Source organism: Sprattus sprattus (genome assembly GCF_963457725.1).
Source record: "Sprattus sprattus genome assembly, chromosome: 15".
NCBI classification, from domain to species: domain Eukaryota; kingdom Metazoa; phylum Chordata; class Actinopteri; order Clupeiformes; family Clupeidae; genus Sprattus; species Sprattus sprattus.
Window position 1 is genome coordinate 23,244,636 of NC_137913.1, and position 19,818 is coordinate 23,264,453.

The following is a 19,818-nucleotide window of genomic DNA, read 5'->3' on the forward strand; positions in this document are numbered from 1 at the left end:
TCTCTTTCTCTCGCTCCCTCCTTTTCCCTCTCTCTTTTTCAGTCTTTTTTTGTATTCACGGTCCCAGCTCTGTCTGTATACCTCTTTGTCCCGGTTTTACTCTCTGTATCTGTCTGTCAATTACTGTGTTGTCTGTCTCTTAACATCAAGCTCCATCTCCTCTCCCTGAATGTGCTTGTGTGAGGAGAGCTCGTCACCATCTCTCCACATCTCCACTTAAAACTATGGAGTTTGATGGAGTTGTGAATTGGACCACTTGGAGCACAATTGATTCACTTTTCCTTCCCACTCTTTCTCAGTCAATTTAACTTCATAACCATAATAAAATAAAATAAAATCATTTCTTGAAAGCATTTAGGCTTCAGAATTAATAGTGGGCCTGCAGTGATTATACACACGGATAGCTATTTTAATATTAATATGTGACATACATATTTAATATTGTTTTTTATTTTATAACCCCTCTCTCTCCCTCACCCTCTCGCAGCACCACTCTCTCGTAGGCGGGGAAGCGCGTGCTGACGGGGGTGGAGCTCAGATCCTCGCGGCTCTTGCGCATGTCCTTCTTCTTGGCTGCTCGCTGACCACGCAGGCGCCAGAAGTCTGCCCGGTCGCTGCCCGCGGCCCGGCACGAGTTCTGCACGCTGGCCATCTGATCGGCCCTGAGGAGTGGGTATGAAAGGTGGGGGTCGAGGGGGAGAGAGAGAAGTAGTTCATTGTTATTTTAATCACTGTTGTTAAATTATCTTTTTGCATAGCATATGACAACACTGTGTGTATGTGCGAATATGTAATGCAAACAAAAAAAACACATTTAAGTGTTCAGTGCCTCTTTAATAGATGTATAGGAGGAGTGTGAAGCATCAAGCCCAGTTTATAATATATGTACTTATCAAAGTAATGATTAATGCTATGTGCTTCTGCTGTTTTATAGCACAATTCTAAACCTAAACCTAATCCCACCCACAACCCCATGTACATATATAAAAAACACATTAGTCAATGAACTTATAAGTCCATAGTTCCTGAGTGTATTTAATATAATATTTGCTAAAGCATTTTCTAGTGTGATATGCACATTTTCCCCCCTTCAGACGTCATCCTGTTGAGTAAAGACAAAGTATTTCAGAGAAGTTTATGGTTTCCCCCAGCCCACCTGCTCTTATTGGGAATGATGCCCTTCTCCAGCAGCTGGTGGTCTTTGCCCATCCGGACAGCCAGCCAGTTGCCCAGCTTGCCATCGTACAGCGTGTCAACCACCTTGAAGATGTCGCCACGGCTGAAGGCCAAGCTCTGGGGCACCTCCTTCTCGTACTCAAAGTGTGTCCGGATGAAGAATGAGTCCCCGCGGCCAGACACCAAAACGTCGTCGTAAACTGGGGCATGACGTAGAGAGACGCGAGATAAGAAGGAGATAAAGGGAGAGAGAGACACGCACACTGAGTTCAGCCGTCCCTCGTTTCTCATCCTAGTTCACACCTATGACTTCAGTTCTATGGAGACAGATATCAGTATATCACCATATCTCTATGGAAACAACTACATGGGAGTTTGGCCTATATGTGGGTGGGAATGATAAGTGTGTTGGCTGCATTTGAAATTTCTCAAACTAATGAATGTCTCATGAAGGCATAAAGTAGTTCATAAAGTAGAAGTAAATACAATCTTAAAGTAGTACATATGATTCAACAGCGATTGGCAATGCTTCTCCGTCATGTTGTGGGTATGTTTAAAGAGTAAAACCAGCCCAATTTTCCCAAGCTAAAATCACAAGCTATCCCCAGACGTGCTTCCTCCTCACGAATTGCTGAAGTCATGTCTGGTTCTCAAAGACGATAGAGACAGCAGAAGAATGGAGGCACAACGTAAGCTTTTAAGTCTGCTTGAAAAGCCAGCAAACAAACTCATTGTGACAGAACAATCAGAACTTGACTGGGGTGACAACAGTAAGACTGACGGAGGGCTGACTGAGATGGATTTAGCTCGTCACCGCCTTGACGTTGGGCGTGTTAAAGCTGGCCTAGGCGATATGGGGAGCACGTGCAGCGGTGACAGAAGTGTCTGACGGGGGCCTATGTGGGTCAGCTGGTTCACACGCAGAACCACTTCACTAATCACTCGCCAGTCACATGAAACTGTTCCCCCCGGTGTCACGGATAAGACCCCCACAGTAGGCCTGGAGCTACCAGGATGCAGCTTTAGTCCACAAAGAGAGAGCGGGATGGAGGGGAAGAAAGGGAGGGAAGCAAGCAAAGAGCAAGGTGCACAGAGAGGAGAGGTGAAGATCAAGTGTGTGTTTGTGTATGTGAGCAAGATAAGGAGGCAGAGGAAGAGGAAGAGTGGGAGAGGGAGAGAGAGATCCGAAAGAGACAGAAGTTATGCAGAGAGAGGGTGGAATGAAAAAAGGGAGGGAGGGCAGGAGAGAGTAGAGACAGAGGGATGGGGAGAGAGAGAGAATAGGGAGAGGGAGGGATGGAGAGAGAGAGCGTGTCTGAGAGCGCAAGAAAGAGAATGAGAGAGAGAGAATGAGAGAGAGAGAGAGAGAGAGAGAGAGAGAGAGAGAGAGAGAGAGAGAGAGAGAGAGAGAGAGAGAGCGTGTCTGACAGCAGAGGTCAGGCCAGCTTGTGCCTGTGTCCCAGTCTGGTTCCCTCCTGACGGGGGAGAGGGAGGGCTGGGGGGAGAGAGAGGAGAGGAGAGGAGAGTGGAGGCCAGAGGATTTGGTGGGGTTCCAAATTCAATACCAGCTCACCCTCCACGACCCAGATGCTTACTTTACACAATCTGACTTGCTAATGGATCGCTCCTCCCACCCAACGCACACACACACACACAACACACACACACACACACACACACACTCTTCACCAGTAGATGAGCCTGCTAGCACTCTCAAACACTGTTAAGTAGCACAGATGAGCACTCAGGCACACAAGCAGACAGACCAGACAGACTGCCATACAGTCACACACACACACACACAGAGAAGAAGATTGACTATTATAGACTCATGCATTCACAAACTCAAAAACCTAATGTATACATGAATGCAAAAGTAGAATCCACTAGATGTATGCATGAGTGTCTATGAGAATGAGAGAGACAGAGAGGACAGATAGATAGAGACAGAGAGGAGAAAGAGAGAGAGGGAGAGGGAAAGAGAGAGACAGAGAGTGTGCACTGTGCTACATGTATGTCATGCAGGCCTGACGCGGCCAACTGGTCTCTGTGCCGATGGGCAACAAGCTGGTGCTTCTGACAAACTATTCCTCAAAATCTGTGCCTGTCAGACCGTACATTTGTGTTATGTGTATATGTGTGTGTGTGTGTGTGTGTGTGTGTGTGACAGAGAGAGAGAGAGAGAGAGAGAGGGAGAGACAGTGTGTGTGTATGTATGTATATGTGTGTGTGTGTGTGTGTGTGTGTGTGTGTGTGTGTGTGTGTGTGTGTGTGTGTGTGTGTGTGTGTGTGTGTGTGTGTGTGTGTGTGTGTCACAGAGAGAGAGACAGACAGAGTGTGTGTGTGTGTGTTTTTGAGTACATGTTTTGTCTGGTGAGCCTGCAGGAGGCCTGCAGGAGTAACAGTGTGTCCACTTTGAGCTCCCAAACACCACTAGTTTCTCACTCTAATGCCCGACCTCTGTGGCCACCCTCAGCCTTGGACATGCTCACTTGAGGAATGATTCACAGCCCCTAAACACATCCTACACTGACAGGGCACTATACCCTTTACCAAAATAAACCTCTGCAAGCTCCTCTGAGCACAGTACAGGGAGGAAAACTGCTGGCCAGTCTATTTCAACAAACAACAACAAAGATGACAAGAGGGCAAAACTGACAGGAAGTAGGTAAGGTTTTACAGGAGGAAGTATCGGGAGATAAAACTTCTACAACTTAAACAACTTCTACTTTTCCTCCTCTTCCTCTTCCTCTGTCTCACCATCAGACTTGTTCTGTGCCAGGATGGTCACGTTGTCTCCCTTAGGGATCTCCAGCAGGAACAGAACAGCCTCCTCACGCACGATGCCTCGAAAGTCCACATTATTCACCTATGTAGGTGACAGGAAGTACACACACAAAGAGACATATACAAACAATGTAAACATATAAAAAAAATCATAAAACACAGATACAGTACCTGTACATACACTATACATACATATATAGCTACACACATACAAAGAAAACAGAGCACAGATATGCACACACACAGATACACACAAATATGTATTCTCAACCATACACACACACACACACACACACATATATAAAGCATAGTAAACATGCAGGCCAACTCCAAATACGTATTTACTCAGGCTGTCACTCAGACTCACACACAAACAGGGGAAATTAGAACATGAGTGTGTGTGTACGCCCCAAAACGAGAGCGCCTGTGTTTCCAGCGCTCGAGGCCCGCAGGCGGGTGAGGGAGATTCATGTTTCCGAGGGCGGCGGGCCGTGACAGCGGCGCCGCAGGAGTGGAAGCGGCAGCAGCGTTAATTTAGTGACTACTCAGCGCGCAGAATTCAAATGTCCTTTCCCCCTGACTAATGCAATAGATAATGGGCACGGTTAATAGAGGGGAGATTGCTGCACTTGCTCAGGGGGAGGGTGGGTTGTGACCTTTGACTGGCGGCTCTCAGCAGGCCACGGTCCAATCATAAGCACTCTCTCATCCCCCCCCCAGCTCTGTATAACCAATGATACATATAATACAGCCAATTCTGGCCAGGTCTGATGTGAATCTGCCAGGCCAGGCCAGTGCCAGATCAGCTCCCTCTCGAGTCAGCTGTGCATTTGGGACGATGAGTCTCGCTGCTGGAACAGCTGGGTGGATACGCCAGCCACGCCCGTGTCCGGATGGCACCAGCCACATGGGGCAGACAGTCCCCCACCTCCCGCTGAGTACCGGGGGTTCACTGACGCATTTTAAAATTTGATTTCTTTTTTAGGTCTAATCCCAGCGTGACAGAGATGAAGTGGCTCAGCTTATTCACATCCTCTGGATCATGAGAGGACATATTTTACCAACTCTTTACCCTTTATGTTGGGCACTGGAAAGAACTGTGGAAGTAGTGGAGGACATGGAACATGGACATGGACATGCTTCTCTCTGTCTGACTTCAAAGCACACTGGGGAGTAGACTAAGCCAAGAGAACTAGGGACTAAGAACGCTATGATACAATGAGAGCAAATGTCCACATTTTGTTGAACCCCACTATAGCACACCAGATTCGGGACTACAAGAAAAGAAAAAGAAAAACACACTAGCTTTTGTTTCTTCCACTATGGAGACATACAGATGGTGAAAGAAAAACTGAAATAATGGTCTAGTGGGTGACAGGGTGTCACTTGTGGTTGTGGAAGCTTGTAGGATGGAACTCTAGCGGTAGTGGTGGTGGAGGGTTGTGTTGGGCTGCCATACAGTCTCTCACACACACACACACACACACACACACACACACACACACACACACACACACACACACACACACACACACACACTCCTATACACAAAAATACGTATACAATACAATTCATTGTATGTAATTGTGCTTGCACTAAGGGGGTTCAGGCTCTGGGCTCTGTAAAGCGCCTTGAGACAATTGTATTGTTATGGGGCTATATAAATAAAATTGAATTGAAAAATGTAATTGAATGTAATACAATACATACATTGTGAAAGTAAAACTGACATAGTGGGCCTAGTGACTGACGTGCAGCAGTGGTGGTGGAGGGCTGTGCCTGGCTGTACTGTACCTTCAGGATCTGGTCCCCAATGCGCAGGCCCTCCTCCTCAGCAGGGCTGCCGTCCTGCACGCCGGCGATGAAGATGCCCACATCATTGCCCCCCGCCAGCCGCAGGCCCACGCTTTCCCCCTTCTGGAAGTTCACCATCACAGTGTTTGTCCTAAAGGTGAGCGAGGATGATACAGTGTTAACCAACTAGAAGCCAGGTAGTAAGACTGAGTGTGTATGTCTGTAAAACTAAGACAGAGAGACACAGCAGACACACTAGAGAGAGACAGAGAGAGAGCGAGGAACAGAGGGAGAAGAGATGAAGAGAGAGGAGAATATATACAATTCCTTTTCTCGCTGTACATGACTTATCTGAATGCTTCCCTGTCCTCCCCTCCCTGTGACAGCACTGCCCAAGTTTCTGCCATATCTTCACTCCCCCATCTCTGCCCCGAGGTACAAACCACAGCAGTCGAGAGCCGTGAAAAAATAGCCAGTATTTTTATCCTGCATCATCACGTCAAACGTAACCCAATTCACAGGATCACTCGCCCTGTAACACTATCTAACCTGCTTGCTTCGGCTGCGGCTCAGACAGAACCATACACAGAACAGAATGCACGTTCACTGTGTGTGCGTGTTGATGCTGCTTTTGTTGACATCAATTACACTGGCGAATACAAAACCATGGACAACAGGCTGACTGTGAGTTCAGAGGCTCATCTGGCGTGTGTGTGTGTGTTTTAGATTTGGTGTAGATGTCGCAGTGTGAGTTAACTCTGGCCATGGCACAGGTGTGTGTGTGGTGAGTCTGCCCCACTCAGCAGAGCAGACATGCGCTGTCCAGCTGCAGCCCTGCACACACACACACACACACACACACACACACACACACACACACACATACACACACACACACTCACACACACAGACACACACAGAGACACACACAGAGACACACAGACACACAGACACACAGACACACACACACACACACACACGGACACACACACACATGGACACACACACACACACACACACACACACAAACACCACACCTGCTCTGGAGGCTTCAGAGCTGCTGCTCATTCTCTCCACTCTCTCTCATTCTCCTCTCTCTCTCTCAGTGCAGGGGCTTCTGCTGGTAGTCTCTCTTGTTCTTCTCCCCTTTCTCTGCCCTGGGGATGCATGATACCTGGGCGCTGCCCTGAAACCCTCCGACATCCTTACACTCTCCTATCTAACCCTTATCCATAGCTTATGGTCACATAATACCCTAGCAGATTAATTTGTATTCTCCCAACTAGATGTAAACCTTGTTCTCTCTTTGCCATACGCCTTTTATCTCCCTATTCCTCTGTCACACACTCCCTCACACTGAGCAGCCCTGTCAGCAGCAGCGTTAGCAGGACTCAAAATAGCCCCCTTCTCTGTGAACGCCCTCACCAGGCAGGCTGCAGCTCATGAATATGGACGAGGGGAGCAGCAGGGTGATTAAAAGGGTGACGGAGGGATGGAGAGACGAGTAAACAAAAGAGGGAATGGGGGAGGTCTGGGGCCACTGAGGAACTGTATATGAGCTGTGATTCCCCCTCCATGCCCCCTCCACCCCACACACACACATCGCTTTATATACTCCCTCCATCCCTATATAATCAATCCAATCCTCACAGGTTTAGTTTAAGAACCCCCCAAACCCACACACTCCCCCAACCCACCCACCCACAGCACTGCACTGCACTGCACTACCGAATAATGTAGTGATTCGATTCAACCCCAGTGTTCGGTGAGGATCTGATATTCATTCACACTTGTTTGATGGAGGTAGGTCGTGAGAGTAAGACTTGGTAAAGGGGGGGGGGGGGTCTGTGTGCATTCACTCACCCATACATGGCCTCGTCCTCTGGGCTCGGCCGCAGCAGGATTTTAGGGGTCGTCTTCACAGCAGCTGTGAGAGAGAACAAGGGTTGGTGTGAGTTAGCCACTGAATGCACTGTTGCACGCAGCTAAGCCATTAGCTAACACTCACATCATCCACAGATACGATTAACACTTGGAAACCAATATGTGTGCTTGAGAGACTACCCCTGATTAAACAGGAAACAGGTGTTTTTTTTCCCTGTGGTGCTTTTCAGGTGTGGGTTGTGTGAGCTACCTGGTGGTTCTTCTATGGGGGGCTCTTCTTCTCTTTCTTTCTTGGGTGGGGGTGGGGGCAGGATCCCTGGAACTCTGAAGGGTGAGCCCATGGCACCCATCTTTATCAGTCTGCTGGTGGTTTCCTCCCTGAAAAACATCAACATCACCACACGCGAGAGCTTGAGAAAGAGAAGCACAGATGATCATGTGTGAGCTTGCAGGGGCTGGAAGGGATGTTATAGGTGGTTCTCATGTAAAAAGAACTGGATTCAAACCACTCTTTCAATGAAGAACTGACTTACAGAACCCATGCTTTTCATTGCTGCGTATATGTTTTAAGTGCTCTTATTTGAGAAGGCCAGAGAGAGAGAAAAAGAGTGCTTTGAGACATTGTTGTCCTGAGAGACCTGAAAGACATACCTGGTGTTTTCTCGCGCTATCTCATTGGAGGAGTGGGACGAGAGGTCAGACTGCCTCGACCTCTGGTCATCTTGCGGGGAGTAGGAGTGGTACGACTCGATTTCCGACAGGTCTGGGAGCAGAGACAGAGAGGACAGAACAAAGTCAGCGACCAATCATGAGCCTACAGATCGCTCTGTGTCCCCCGTGAGATGAAGCCCAGAAGGAAAACACCGCCCCTCTTTGACGTCCCAAGAGCACCCGAAATCAGCCCCAGTGTGTGCGGTGTTAACACGGAGTTAATTCGGTAGGATCTGCCTCGTTATAACACAGACACCACAGCAACAAGACGTGGGGGGGGGGGGGGGGGGGGGTTACATTGTTGGACGGCAGCTCCGAGTCTGCCAGTGCCCTGGCTCTGACAGCCGTTGTGACAATGAACATTCATTAGGTTAGGAATTTAAAAAAAGATTCTAAGCTTATTCTACTCTATAGTCCCTAGAGGAATACAGTCGTGGTCTTCGTTAGAAATGTATAAAGGCATCCATTAACTACACTGATCTTGTACTCCAGTCCCTTTCCACATGATATTTTTTTAATGTGTGTGTGTGTGTGTGTGTGTGTGTGTGTGTGTGACACATTGTTATATGCCTAGGCAGTGAGGGGTTCAGACTAGGAGCTGTGGGGTTATAATGAGGCAGAACAGAGCAGAAGGGGGGCGGGGGGCGGGGGGGTGAGAAAACAAGCCTAAAGGGAGCAGAAAAGCCCTTCAGCTGGTGGTGAGAAGAGACCCAGGTGAGATAAGAGAGTGAGACAGGGTGCTACTGTGAACTGTCCTGGCAAAACACCTTGACACATGCTAAAAGAAGCACGCCGTGCGAAGTCTACCAGCACGTGTGTGACAGCAGAGCGAAAAGCAAAGGCTGGCAGCAGTTGGTGCACTGTAAAATTGACATTGCAGCTGATGCTCATTGACAGGGTGTGTGATTTATGGTTGATGAAACTTAATCATTCATAGCTACAGTGAACTAACAGCTGCAGTGACAGTGCAGTTTGTCCAGGACAGTTCATTAAACACAATTTTTGTTAATTGGTTTCACGGGTAAATATATCAGAATGCGAGTCAGTGAAAAGCCCAGGAGGAAAGAGAGTCCACATGAACGAGAGACAAACAGACAGGGAGGAGGGGTGAGAGAGTTACTGAGGTGGTTGGGGAGTTTACAGTAAAGGTTAGATCCGGTTTATTAAATTAAACTCCTTAGCTCTTCTCGGTGACGGGTGGAGCCAGCCGACCAGCATGCCTTTTTTTCTGCAAATCTACAATAAACTCCAGTTACAGGAACATGACATACGGCAGATTCATGTAGACTGTATATGTTAATGTGTACATGAGGAGAAGAGTCAAGCTCTTACGGTGGCAACAACGAAGGGTTGAATCCTGAGACACTAAGTGGCCATGGGTAAATATAGATGTGGAGCAACAACAACAACAACAATAACAGAGGGGGCAAAAAAGAACCGGTCTTTAGGGAGTGGCTGAGCACCCGTTTGAAGTTGCCAGATGCCACTTTAAGTGGTGGTGACAGTGGAGGAGGAGGGGAGCTGGATGGCAGCTGCTGAAGCCAAACCAAACCAAACTGAGGGATTTGACAGAGTACAGAGTACAGAAAGAGAGCGAGAGAGAGAGAGAGAGAGAGAGAGAGAAAGGGAGAGAGGGAAGATGAAATTACAGTCTGCCTGTAGTCTGTAGGCTGTTCCTAAATTCTGTCCTGGACACAACACAACAAATCATGTCCTCCGGGTGATGTGAATACTGACAACACACCCTCGCTATAGAATAGAGGAAAAGAGGAAGAAAGAGAGAAAGAGAGACAGAGTAAGTAGGGAGGAGAGAGAAAGAAATTGAGGAAAAGGGAGATAAATTCTCTCCCTCTCTCTCACACACACACACACACACACACCAGAGGTAAACACACACTTCCCTTTCCCAAACTACATCAAGAGCATCTGTAATAAGAGTCAGAGGAAGAGAGATGCAGGGCGGGGGAGCTCTGAGATACGCTCTGTTACAGATTATCACAGCATGACAATCTCATCTAGATCACCCGGGATTAGGAGGTCGAGGGGCAGACTGCCACATCAAACATTCCAGCTGCACTTGCCAGATCTGTCCCCATCCTGCATCATTGGCAAACAGAGGCGGCGTTCGGCCCAGCCGAACATCATCCTCTCCGTGCCTCGTCACTGTGCAGAGGTTGGCTATTGCATCCCACTCCCATTTCTGCAGCTTGGCACAATCCATTTACACCAATGCGTGTTCATTTAGCGTGGCGTGCTGCCTCTCAAATTTACTGCCCAAATGGAGTCCGCTCACTGGATAAACACTGGAGATGGCAGCACTAGTTGCCGTCACAATGAACAATGCCAGCACAGAAAAGTGGGCTGGCACTTACTGTCACCGCTCCAAGTCACACAACATATAAATGAAATATGGGACCAATTTGAATAGCTTTTCAACACACAAACGCAAACATGGTAAACAGGCTGGGGAGGGGGGGGGGGGGTGGGGGGTGGTAGGAGAGAGAGACACAGAATAGGAAAACACTAGTCTACAGGCACTCAAACTCGTCAGGACTTTAAAAGGGTGAGGGTAAGTGGTGGTGGCAGAGAGGAACTGGTACAAGGTTTGCCTACACGCCAATAAGCCAATAAAGGAAAGTACAGCATGGTCTGTGTCGGTATAAGTAAGAGTGGATGAGCCGCTGACACGAGCAGCAGTGTGCATTAAAACCATAGAGTGGATGAGTGCATGGAAATCTATGTGGGCCTTAGAGCAAGACAAAAGCATCAACTGTACGCTACATCTTCACTGCTTTTTCTTTAGATAACGGCAGTACGGTACATTAGTATATAAGCGCAACGATTCACAGAGCTTACCCACTTTGAACCAGGGATTTTCACTGAATTCTCTGCATTTGGAATTAAAAGATCAGTTCCCTTTTTGGATTGGCTAGAATTTACTTGAGAACAAGATAACACAATTATTAAACTGGACTACCAATTTTGAAGTCACACAAATGTAAGACTTCATTCTTCTGGGATTGTAATTCAATTAATGTGATCAAGATGTAGGTAAAACAACTGGTTTATTAAATTGGTACATAATAGCACATACTACCATAATATACCATCCAAATAATATAAAGTATAAGATACTTTATTCATCTAACTCTTTAAACTAGTTTACTCCATTGGTATTATTCACCAATCATTAAAGAAATCACACGATACAGAAAGAAGTGCATTACATGTTTTGTTTATTTAGTAAGAGGAGTATTTAATAATTAAACCTTAGGAAAATAGAGGTGCAAAATGTGAAAGCTTTACAACGGTTGTGGCACTGTCATCTTTTTAATAAAGATTATGGGGCAACCAAACTTTGTGTTGTGTCTCTGCAGTCCTTCAGCTAAAAGTATGACATATTATCTGTAAAAAAGAACACAGAAATAGGATTTCTCGTAGGTACGAATGAATTGCTCTCCCATATTACAGTTGTGTGACAAGTACTGTCCTATTATTCCATGTAAGTATATTAGCTAACAGAGAGATATTATCTTAATTTAATCAGCCACTGTTTGTGTGCTGATGTCAAATGTTGTAACATGAGCCTCCTGAGGTGTTTTAAAGGAGTTGGAATAATGCCATTGGAACGAGGAATGACATAATTGAATGACACCATTTTCAGACTTGATGCATCACCATTCCAGCCACAAAAGAAAACAACATTGCATGTGACTGAGAGCAATTAGTTCCAAAGCCTAAGCAAATAACACAAAAAATGCACACTCTGTTTGTTAATGTCATCAATCCCAGCCAATTGGAGTTCATATTGGCTCCTAATTAGCAAGTCTCATGCTTGAACACAAACATCCAGGGGTGTGGGGAGCCTGCTTCAGTGGCTCTGAGGTGATGGCCTGCTGGCTGTGGTCCTGACACTGAAGCAGCCCAGAGTTAAGGCACAGGTGGGTGGGGAGGAGGCTTGGCCGGAGGGTGGGTGGGTGGGTGGATGGATGGAGGAATGGTGGTGGAGTGGGGGGAGAGGGTCCCATCAGTCGTACTCACCATCCGGCTCAGAGTCGCTGTCCACCAGCGCTGGCATGCGGATGAGGATCTGATTGCGGTCCCGCTGCACCACCAGCTCCAGCTTGCCGCGGGACTTCTCGATCAGTTTCCCTGCGTCGTTCAGCGACAAGTTCTCTGTGACTGTTCCATTAATCTGCAGACAGGAGGGGCAAGGAGTGAGACAGAAGAACAGACATACTAGGACACCTTGAGGAGCCAGAGTCCATTGACTATGCAGGCTAGGTTTGATTTAAACGATACTTTGTTTTGAAAAACATCGACGGTGATGGGAGTTTTCTGTTTTTAGAAGTCAAACACCTAATTTCTGTGTCAGTCTCAAGTCCATGGAACTCACAACATTGAAATGATTCAGGAAAAACAAGCTTATGACAGAGAAACTCATATATACTGTGCTCTCTGGCTCAGATACTCAGTGGACTAGCAGAAGAAAACTATCCATATTGAAATTTGAACATTTTCAATCACATGTCAAATCAAAAACTGCAGATTGTTTATTATGACCAGGCCAAAGAGCACCACCTTGAGGATGATGTCTCCCTCCTGTAAGTTGCCGTCTCGCGAGGCCAGTCCGGTGCTGGTCATCTCCTTGATGAAGATCTGGCTGCCCAGGCGGAGGCCATACTCTGTGCGGGAGAGAGGTAAAGAGAAAGAGAGAGAGAGAGATAGAGGTAAAGAGAAAGAGAGAGAGAGAAGAGACCACAGGAGGCGGGTGAGTTAACAGGGGCGAGCCGCTCACCCCTACCCGACTGCCCTTGACCCAAAGCTAACTCTTTATCCAAACCCGCCCAAGGCCATAGCATTTCAGGACAATTGACCTGACAACTATTGACCCAGCAGTGCCAATCAATCGACTAACCAACCACAGCAACATGTTTTTAGTGAGGGGGTTACAAATATCTGAATGGGTCTGTGCTATTGACACATGAGTAGTGTACTTCAAATGAATGTTCAATGCTGACACAAACAACAGACAGGAAGCATAATTCACCTCTCCGGAGAAAATATACTTGGCGTGTACTATATGTCCTGACATCTGGTTCCTTACCTCTACCCCTTAATTGAATGTGTGTGGGTAACTGAACACTTTGATCCCAATGCGATTATGACAAGGTCTGCCAGGAGATACCGGTTGTGACCAGATCATAAGATGGGGCTCAACACTGCGCAACGTCTTGGCTCAAGCCACCAAAAACAAATCAGATTAAGAAACCATCATGTGCATATGATCAAAAATACCATAGGGATGAGAGATGTGAAAAGGACGTAGAGAGGGGGGGGGGGGGGGGAATAAACCTAGGGGTAGAAAAAAAACCTGATTGACTTTTCTGAGCCGCATCATTAAATGTTAAACTCAAATGACCAGTGACCACTTACAGCAGTTTGGCCTGGACTCTGACGCTGACCTGACAAGGTCAGAGCCAGCACCTCTCCAGAGCGAGCAGATATCTGTGCAAGTAAGAGTACAACCTCCTCCACTATCCTAACCACCATTTACAACCCCAGAAACACTTCAACATGTACAGTACATCGCAAGGCTTACATGAAGTCCTTTATACCAATCATTTGTTGAGTTTCAAGGATGGCTTGTTTTTGTTTTTTCAAATGAACAGGTTAACTTTACTTACCTAGATTTTCATTTCCTGAAGGAAATGAGAGAGAGATAGAAAGGGGGATCCTTAGCCAATACTCCAAGAACTTTACTTTATTTAATGGGATTAATGAAATATAAATATATTGTAGATTGATGGACTGACTTATTGATTGACAGCCTCGGACTACGAAAAACAACCAAGCAGGTTACATAAGATTAAAAAGTATATGCAAATAGGCAAATGCACAAATATATGAAATTAAACACAATAAGAGCCGGTATTTTATTAAAGTGAGTGAGACAGCATAGGCGTCTTCGATAAAGTTAAATATAGGGAGATCAAAATGAAAATAGACAGATAAATAAAGAATGAGTGAGTGGGTGAAAGAAAATAAAATTAAAGAAATTAAAGCAATGGGAAAGTAATACAATAAAGAGAAAGATACAGAAATACATAGATCGTTTTTTGAATAGTATAGAAAAATGAAAACCCATTGCCTGTCCTTTACAAGATCTAGGTTACGAAGTTTCTACATTAAATGGTTCAAGCTGGGTTGTTTGCAGAAACACGGTTTGAAGAATAAAAGGCCTAGGACGAACAGAATAGTGCTTCGCTTTGCAAACAGCAATATTATCCAATAATCCACAAGAGAGCACAGTGGGAGGTTGTGAGGAAAGCTTTTCCATAACGTGTCATTAGAAACCAGATTAGACCCGTTCAACACCCAGACAAACTGTGTGGTCCCATGTCTTCAGGGCTTTATTTGGCACTTTTTAACAAAGAAGACGTGCTGTCTTCCAAGCCACATGGACCCTTTCCCACATGAAGAAGGCAACATTAGTTTAAAAAAAAGCTAAGTGAGAGAACACTTTCTACAGAGACTCCCACATTAGGCCACCTGGCTTCTACTGTGCCTGAGGAACCCTGTTGTGCAGTAGTTTACACGTTTTCTTTTGTTCTAAAAGTGTTGTTCTGTGCTCACCTTCGTCGGCCCGGTTCTTGACCAGCATCACGTTGACGGGCTTCTCCAAAGGGTCCAAGTGGTTCCGGTGGCTAGGCGAGGGCGAGTGCTCTTGCAGACGGTCCCTGCTTTGGCTGCGCGTTATCTTCTCCTCCCGTGGCACGGGCCGCCGGGTCTCATAGCCCTGCCCTCCGCCGACCACAGGGCTACCGCTGCCCCGGCCCCGGCTGCGCTCCCGCTGGTAGCGCGGCTCCGGGCTGTTACCCCTCTCCAGAGCCCGGCCTCGGCTGGCGTCCCGCCGGTTGCCCCGGTCGATGGGGCTCGGCGACCTTTCTGCGCTGCGTCCACGGCTGGCCTCGCGCCGATAGCTGCGATCGTAGTCAGGCTCCAGGTAGCCGCCGTCGCCACCCCGGCCCTTTTCAGGACTGGGGTCGCGTTCACGGGTGTATCCCAGGCCACCGTTGTTGTTGTTGCCCCGCTGCTGCCAGCCAGGGTCATTGTCACCAGCGCTGTGGATGCTCCGCCCGTCGTCAGCGTAGTAGCCAGAGCTGTTGTAGATGCGGCTGTCCTGACTGGGGGATGGGGGGCGCTTGAAGGCGTGGACAGGAACTTTGCGGGGTCTCTTCACCGTCTGAGGATAAGGAAGAAAGAGCAAGAGAGCGAGAGAGAGAGAGAGGGAGAGAGAGAGGAGAAAGATAGAGAGGAGAAAGAGACAGGTGGATTAAAGCTAGCCCCTGATCTGCTGTGGATATCTGCAGCTCATGTCATGGTTCAGTGGGGTAACCTTCACATAACATTACACCGTGCACAGATTAAAGGCGCCGGGGGCATCTTTTAATCTCTCCAGGCCTGACCTGCGTCGGGAGCAGGAGGCATGACTGCATGCTTGATCTCTAGAGCATATGGGGAGACAGCCTACACCAAATGGATATCGTCTGACAATTTTAATCACTGTTGAACATGAAGTAGCGAGGGTAATATGAACACTTATGCAAATTACCTTTGAGATGAACAAAAATATACCATGTGACCCCATGTGATCAGCAACATTGAAAAAGAAGATTTGCTTGCATGATACCATTACTATGAAGTTGCCTAAAATATTGTAGGCATTTAACACGTTTTTAATTACAAAAGATTGAATTCTCAATGTCAACAGAAGGTATACATCACTACAACCCAATATAATGTAATGTGTATACATTTAATTAAACATTGTTTTGTTTTTTTAAATGGCCTAAAACCATTATTCTGCATTAATTATATCAACATGTTGGAGACAGACTGTCAAAACAGCTCAAGAGTCTCCCTCCCTTCTGGCCCAACAAGAACAATACTCACAATCTTGGCCACTTTCCCACATTTTCTGAGTTGCTGCACAGCAAAGGAATGAGGCACGTTATCCATGGGGATGGCATTGACCTGAACAACTCGGTCATTCTCACTGTCAACAACAAAAGAGCAAAGACAGAAAGAGAGCAAAACAACATATTTAATTATTTTACAATAACACTTACTTTTAAACAGACGTTTAACCCAATGCAACAAACAAAAGAGTTATAAACAATAACAATATCTATTTGAAGCATCGAGCAATACTAGAATTTAACACTAAGCATTGAGAATGTGGCAAGAGGCAGACATAAACTAGGAGTCTCTGACCACCAGCTAGCTCTGGTTCTCCAGCCAGTCCAAATGAAGGAAACAGACAAGGCTGTTACGTACCAGAGTAGGCCATCGGCTGGGCCCCCCTGCAACACATCAGACACGATGATGGACATTTCCCCGCTCTCTGCGTTTGGGTTGTCACGGCCCCCAGACACGGCAATCCCGAAGCCCATCTTGGAGTCCTGAATGACAAACAAGTGACATGATAGTGAGAGAGAGAGTGGGAGAAAGAGAGGGAGAGAAAAATGAAAGACAAAGAGCGATAATGAGAATGGAGGGGGGGTTGGGGAAAGTGCATGATGAGAGGGGAATAGGAGTGATTCACTGAAAGTGTGATAATGAATTGATAAAGAGTCAGTCAGTGGAAAGACAGAGTGAGGAAAGAAGAATAAAGTGATTTCATTGAAACATGGGAGAGCGAATGAGATGAGTGAAGAGGGATGGAAGGAAGGGAGAAGAACGTGTATAGACATCGAGAGACTGAAAGGGGAAGTGAGAGAAAAAGAAAAAAAGGGATAGAGAGGAAAAAAGCGGAGAGAAAGAGAGAGAAAGAAATTGCTCTCTTTGCCAGAGGTCTACTAATGTGTTTTCTCATGATAGACTCATACATCACAAGGAGCCAGTAAAGAGCAGAGGCCTTCAGAACACCTCAGAGACTCGCGCCTCCCTTCCTCTCCCCTCCTCTCTACCAGATTACACCCACCGCCAAACACCTCACAGCTGGACGTGACTCATTTCTTAATAGAGAAAAGGAGAGAGAGAGAGGGAAAAAGAGAGATGGAGGAAGAGAGAGTGTGTGTGTATATGTCCCCCTTGAGGTGCACTGACTCGCCATCAGAGTGAGCGTGGTGGACCTCCATGCAGATGAAGACACATGATGTTTCAACAGTGGCCAGACTGAGACATCCTTTTTCTAAAATCATAAATAAACACTTGACAAGACAAGTCCACCGCAGGGAGGCGGGAACACACACACACACACAGGCCCTGGACTGCTACAGCCGCCTCCTCCCAAGGCTGCAGCGGCTCATTATTGACACAGAAGAATGACACGGCGCGCAAGGACTACATAAGTGGCATCTGAGAGAGGAGATGAACGCGAGGCCTACACCATCACCCTCTACCACCGCCACCGGCCCAATCCGAGCGTGACACCCCGTGCTGCACCACTCCCAATTTATCTTGCTCCACCGTCTGGGCGGTCGGGTCAGGGCTGGCTGTTTGTCGATCCGTCTGATAAGCGCCAAATTAAAAAAAGGAAGATCACAGGAGTCATCTGTGTAAACCGCGGCCTTCCTGTTATGTTCCCGACTCGGAAGACGTTTACCGAAGATTCCTGCCGACCAGCGCAGCGTGCTGCCTTCATGTTCAATCAGATGCTTATCGTTTCTGCCTGAGGAAGCCTGGGGACTGTGAGAGGAAGACAAATGGGACAGGCTTACTTTCATCACTGCTGCTGCTGCTGCAGTGAGTGGCTCTGGAGAGCTAATCTTGCAAGGACTGCCAGATTGGGATGCGTAGCGCAGCACAGCACAGCACAGCTCTGTGAAACACAGTGGGTTAAATGCAGCATAGGAAGGGAACGGCGGCTGAGGCTGGCCCTGTGGTCTTCTGAAAGGCTTTAAACAATAAGAAGCTTAGAAGTCCAGATCAGCGCGGTGATGAAAGGGATGGCTGGTCTGTTCCGAGCGATCTAAAGACGGCCAGTGACAGATCAAAAACAACCAAAAAAGACACGAGAACCACCTTGAAGAAGCACAGATTTCACAGGAACAGCTCGATCTCTGGAGTTCATCACTAACTCACAGGTTTGACAACCCGTGGAGGATTGGCTGCGCTCCCACACTAAGGAGCAACGGGGGCAGATGCCGCGAAACACGGCAAAAAAAATAAAAATCTGATTACAGGGAAATATGTCCTGTGAAAAGGGGAGGGATCCTCCAAGAATTTCTGTAAACTAACAGAACTGTGAGGCTATCATACCTCCGGGGAGAGCTGGAGGAGTGGCTGTGCCTGGCAACATTATACACAGCCTCCTGCCAAAGCCTCACTGAGCCTCCTTGGCCTCCACTGTATCCACTGGCCTCACTTTTCATTTTCCTCTCGTCCATTCGTTTGGAAGATGTTACATTTCTCCACTTATTTGCCTTACAGGAATAATGTAAACTCTGCTGCTTTGGCAGCAATGAAGTCTGTAAAGATGGGCCAACAAGGGTGTTTGGAGTTTTAGCACGGCACAGATAGATAGATAAAGAGAGGTTAGAAAGGGGAAAAAGGCAGGGAATGTGGTGGGGCATTGGGCAATGCTGACGAGCCGAATGGGAGGCCCGGTACATCCCGCCCTGGCATCCAGGCCATCAATCTGCACCGGGGCGTCTGTTATTCAGGCAACCTTTACAGTGAGCGCAGCCCTGGCAACCAGCGACGGCGGCCCCATAAACACTGCCCAACTCTGGCGACTGTTAAAACAATGATATTTCACAGAGGCTCCAGGCCTGCTCCGCACGGCAGACTGTGAGCCAAGCGGATGCTCAAAAGGCCATTGGTTGGTTGGGGGAGGGGGGGGGGGGGGGCGCTGCTTCACGCCACCTGAACATCAACTCTCATCTACAGAAGAAGGAAGGTGAGAGAGGTGAAGCTTCCAGTCAGGGCTTTTCTGTGAGGTGTTGAAGCATGAACTACAAAGAGAGAGTAACAGCAACAAAGGGATAAAGGGGGGAAAAAAAGAAAAAAGGAGAAAAAGGAAGTGGGGAGAGGTGGAAACAGAAGAGTGAGGCAGAGAGATGGAAGGAAAGAGAGATGCAGTGATACTGAAAAAATAAGCTCATTGCACTTACCCTCTGTAGAGTCACAGTGTACTGCTCCCAAACGGTCTCCTCCATTCCTGAGGTCTGTGAGGAGAGAAGAGGAGGAGAGAGAGCACATGTGAGTGGAGGAGCAAAAAGGAGGACGCTCATGTGTGACTGCACTCCTCCTTCACTAGAAACAGAGAGTGGGAGGTTGGACCCTGTTTACTTTGTGCATTATGGCACAGGGAGCACGCCATCCTTATTCTGTTTGTCTTTTTAATAAATGATGAGAACAACAGGCATTCACAGAGAAAACAGAACAAAGGAAATCCCTGTAAACATGGCCTAGGACTGAAAGTGAAGCAAACACTGTATTGTTGACGTTTCAGTATAT

The 19,818-nt window shown here is 47.2% G+C and overlaps 1 protein-coding gene across 1 annotated transcript in view; it reads right to left on the reverse strand.

Moving 5' to 3' along the window:
• Nucleotides 1-19,526, reverse strand: part of tjp2b (tight junction protein 2b (zona occludens 2)) — a 28,715-nt gene extending 9,189 nt beyond the window's left edge. The window contains exons 1-13 of the mRNA XM_080852215.1: nucleotides 19,473-19,526; nucleotides 16,693-16,817; nucleotides 16,309-16,411; nucleotides 14,989-15,598; nucleotides 12,934-13,037; nucleotides 12,394-12,547; nucleotides 8,293-8,404; nucleotides 7,892-8,019; nucleotides 7,621-7,684; nucleotides 5,758-5,908; nucleotides 3,937-4,045; nucleotides 1,157-1,376; nucleotides 478-662 (exon numbers count right to left, since the gene is read on the reverse strand). Of these exons, the coding sequence (XP_080708341.1) occupies nucleotides 478-662; nucleotides 1,157-1,376; nucleotides 3,937-4,045; nucleotides 5,758-5,908; nucleotides 7,621-7,684; nucleotides 7,892-8,019; nucleotides 8,293-8,404; nucleotides 12,394-12,547; nucleotides 12,934-13,037; nucleotides 14,989-15,598; nucleotides 16,309-16,411; nucleotides 16,693-16,817; nucleotides 19,473-19,517 (2,110 nt within the window). The 5' untranslated portion in view covers nucleotides 19,518-19,526. The remainder of the gene's footprint in view (nucleotides 1-477; nucleotides 663-1,156; nucleotides 1,377-3,936; nucleotides 4,046-5,757; nucleotides 5,909-7,620; nucleotides 7,685-7,891; nucleotides 8,020-8,292; nucleotides 8,405-12,393; nucleotides 12,548-12,933; nucleotides 13,038-14,988; nucleotides 15,599-16,308; nucleotides 16,412-16,692; nucleotides 16,818-19,472) is intronic.
• Between the last annotated feature and the right edge of the window lie 292 nt (nucleotides 19,527-19,818).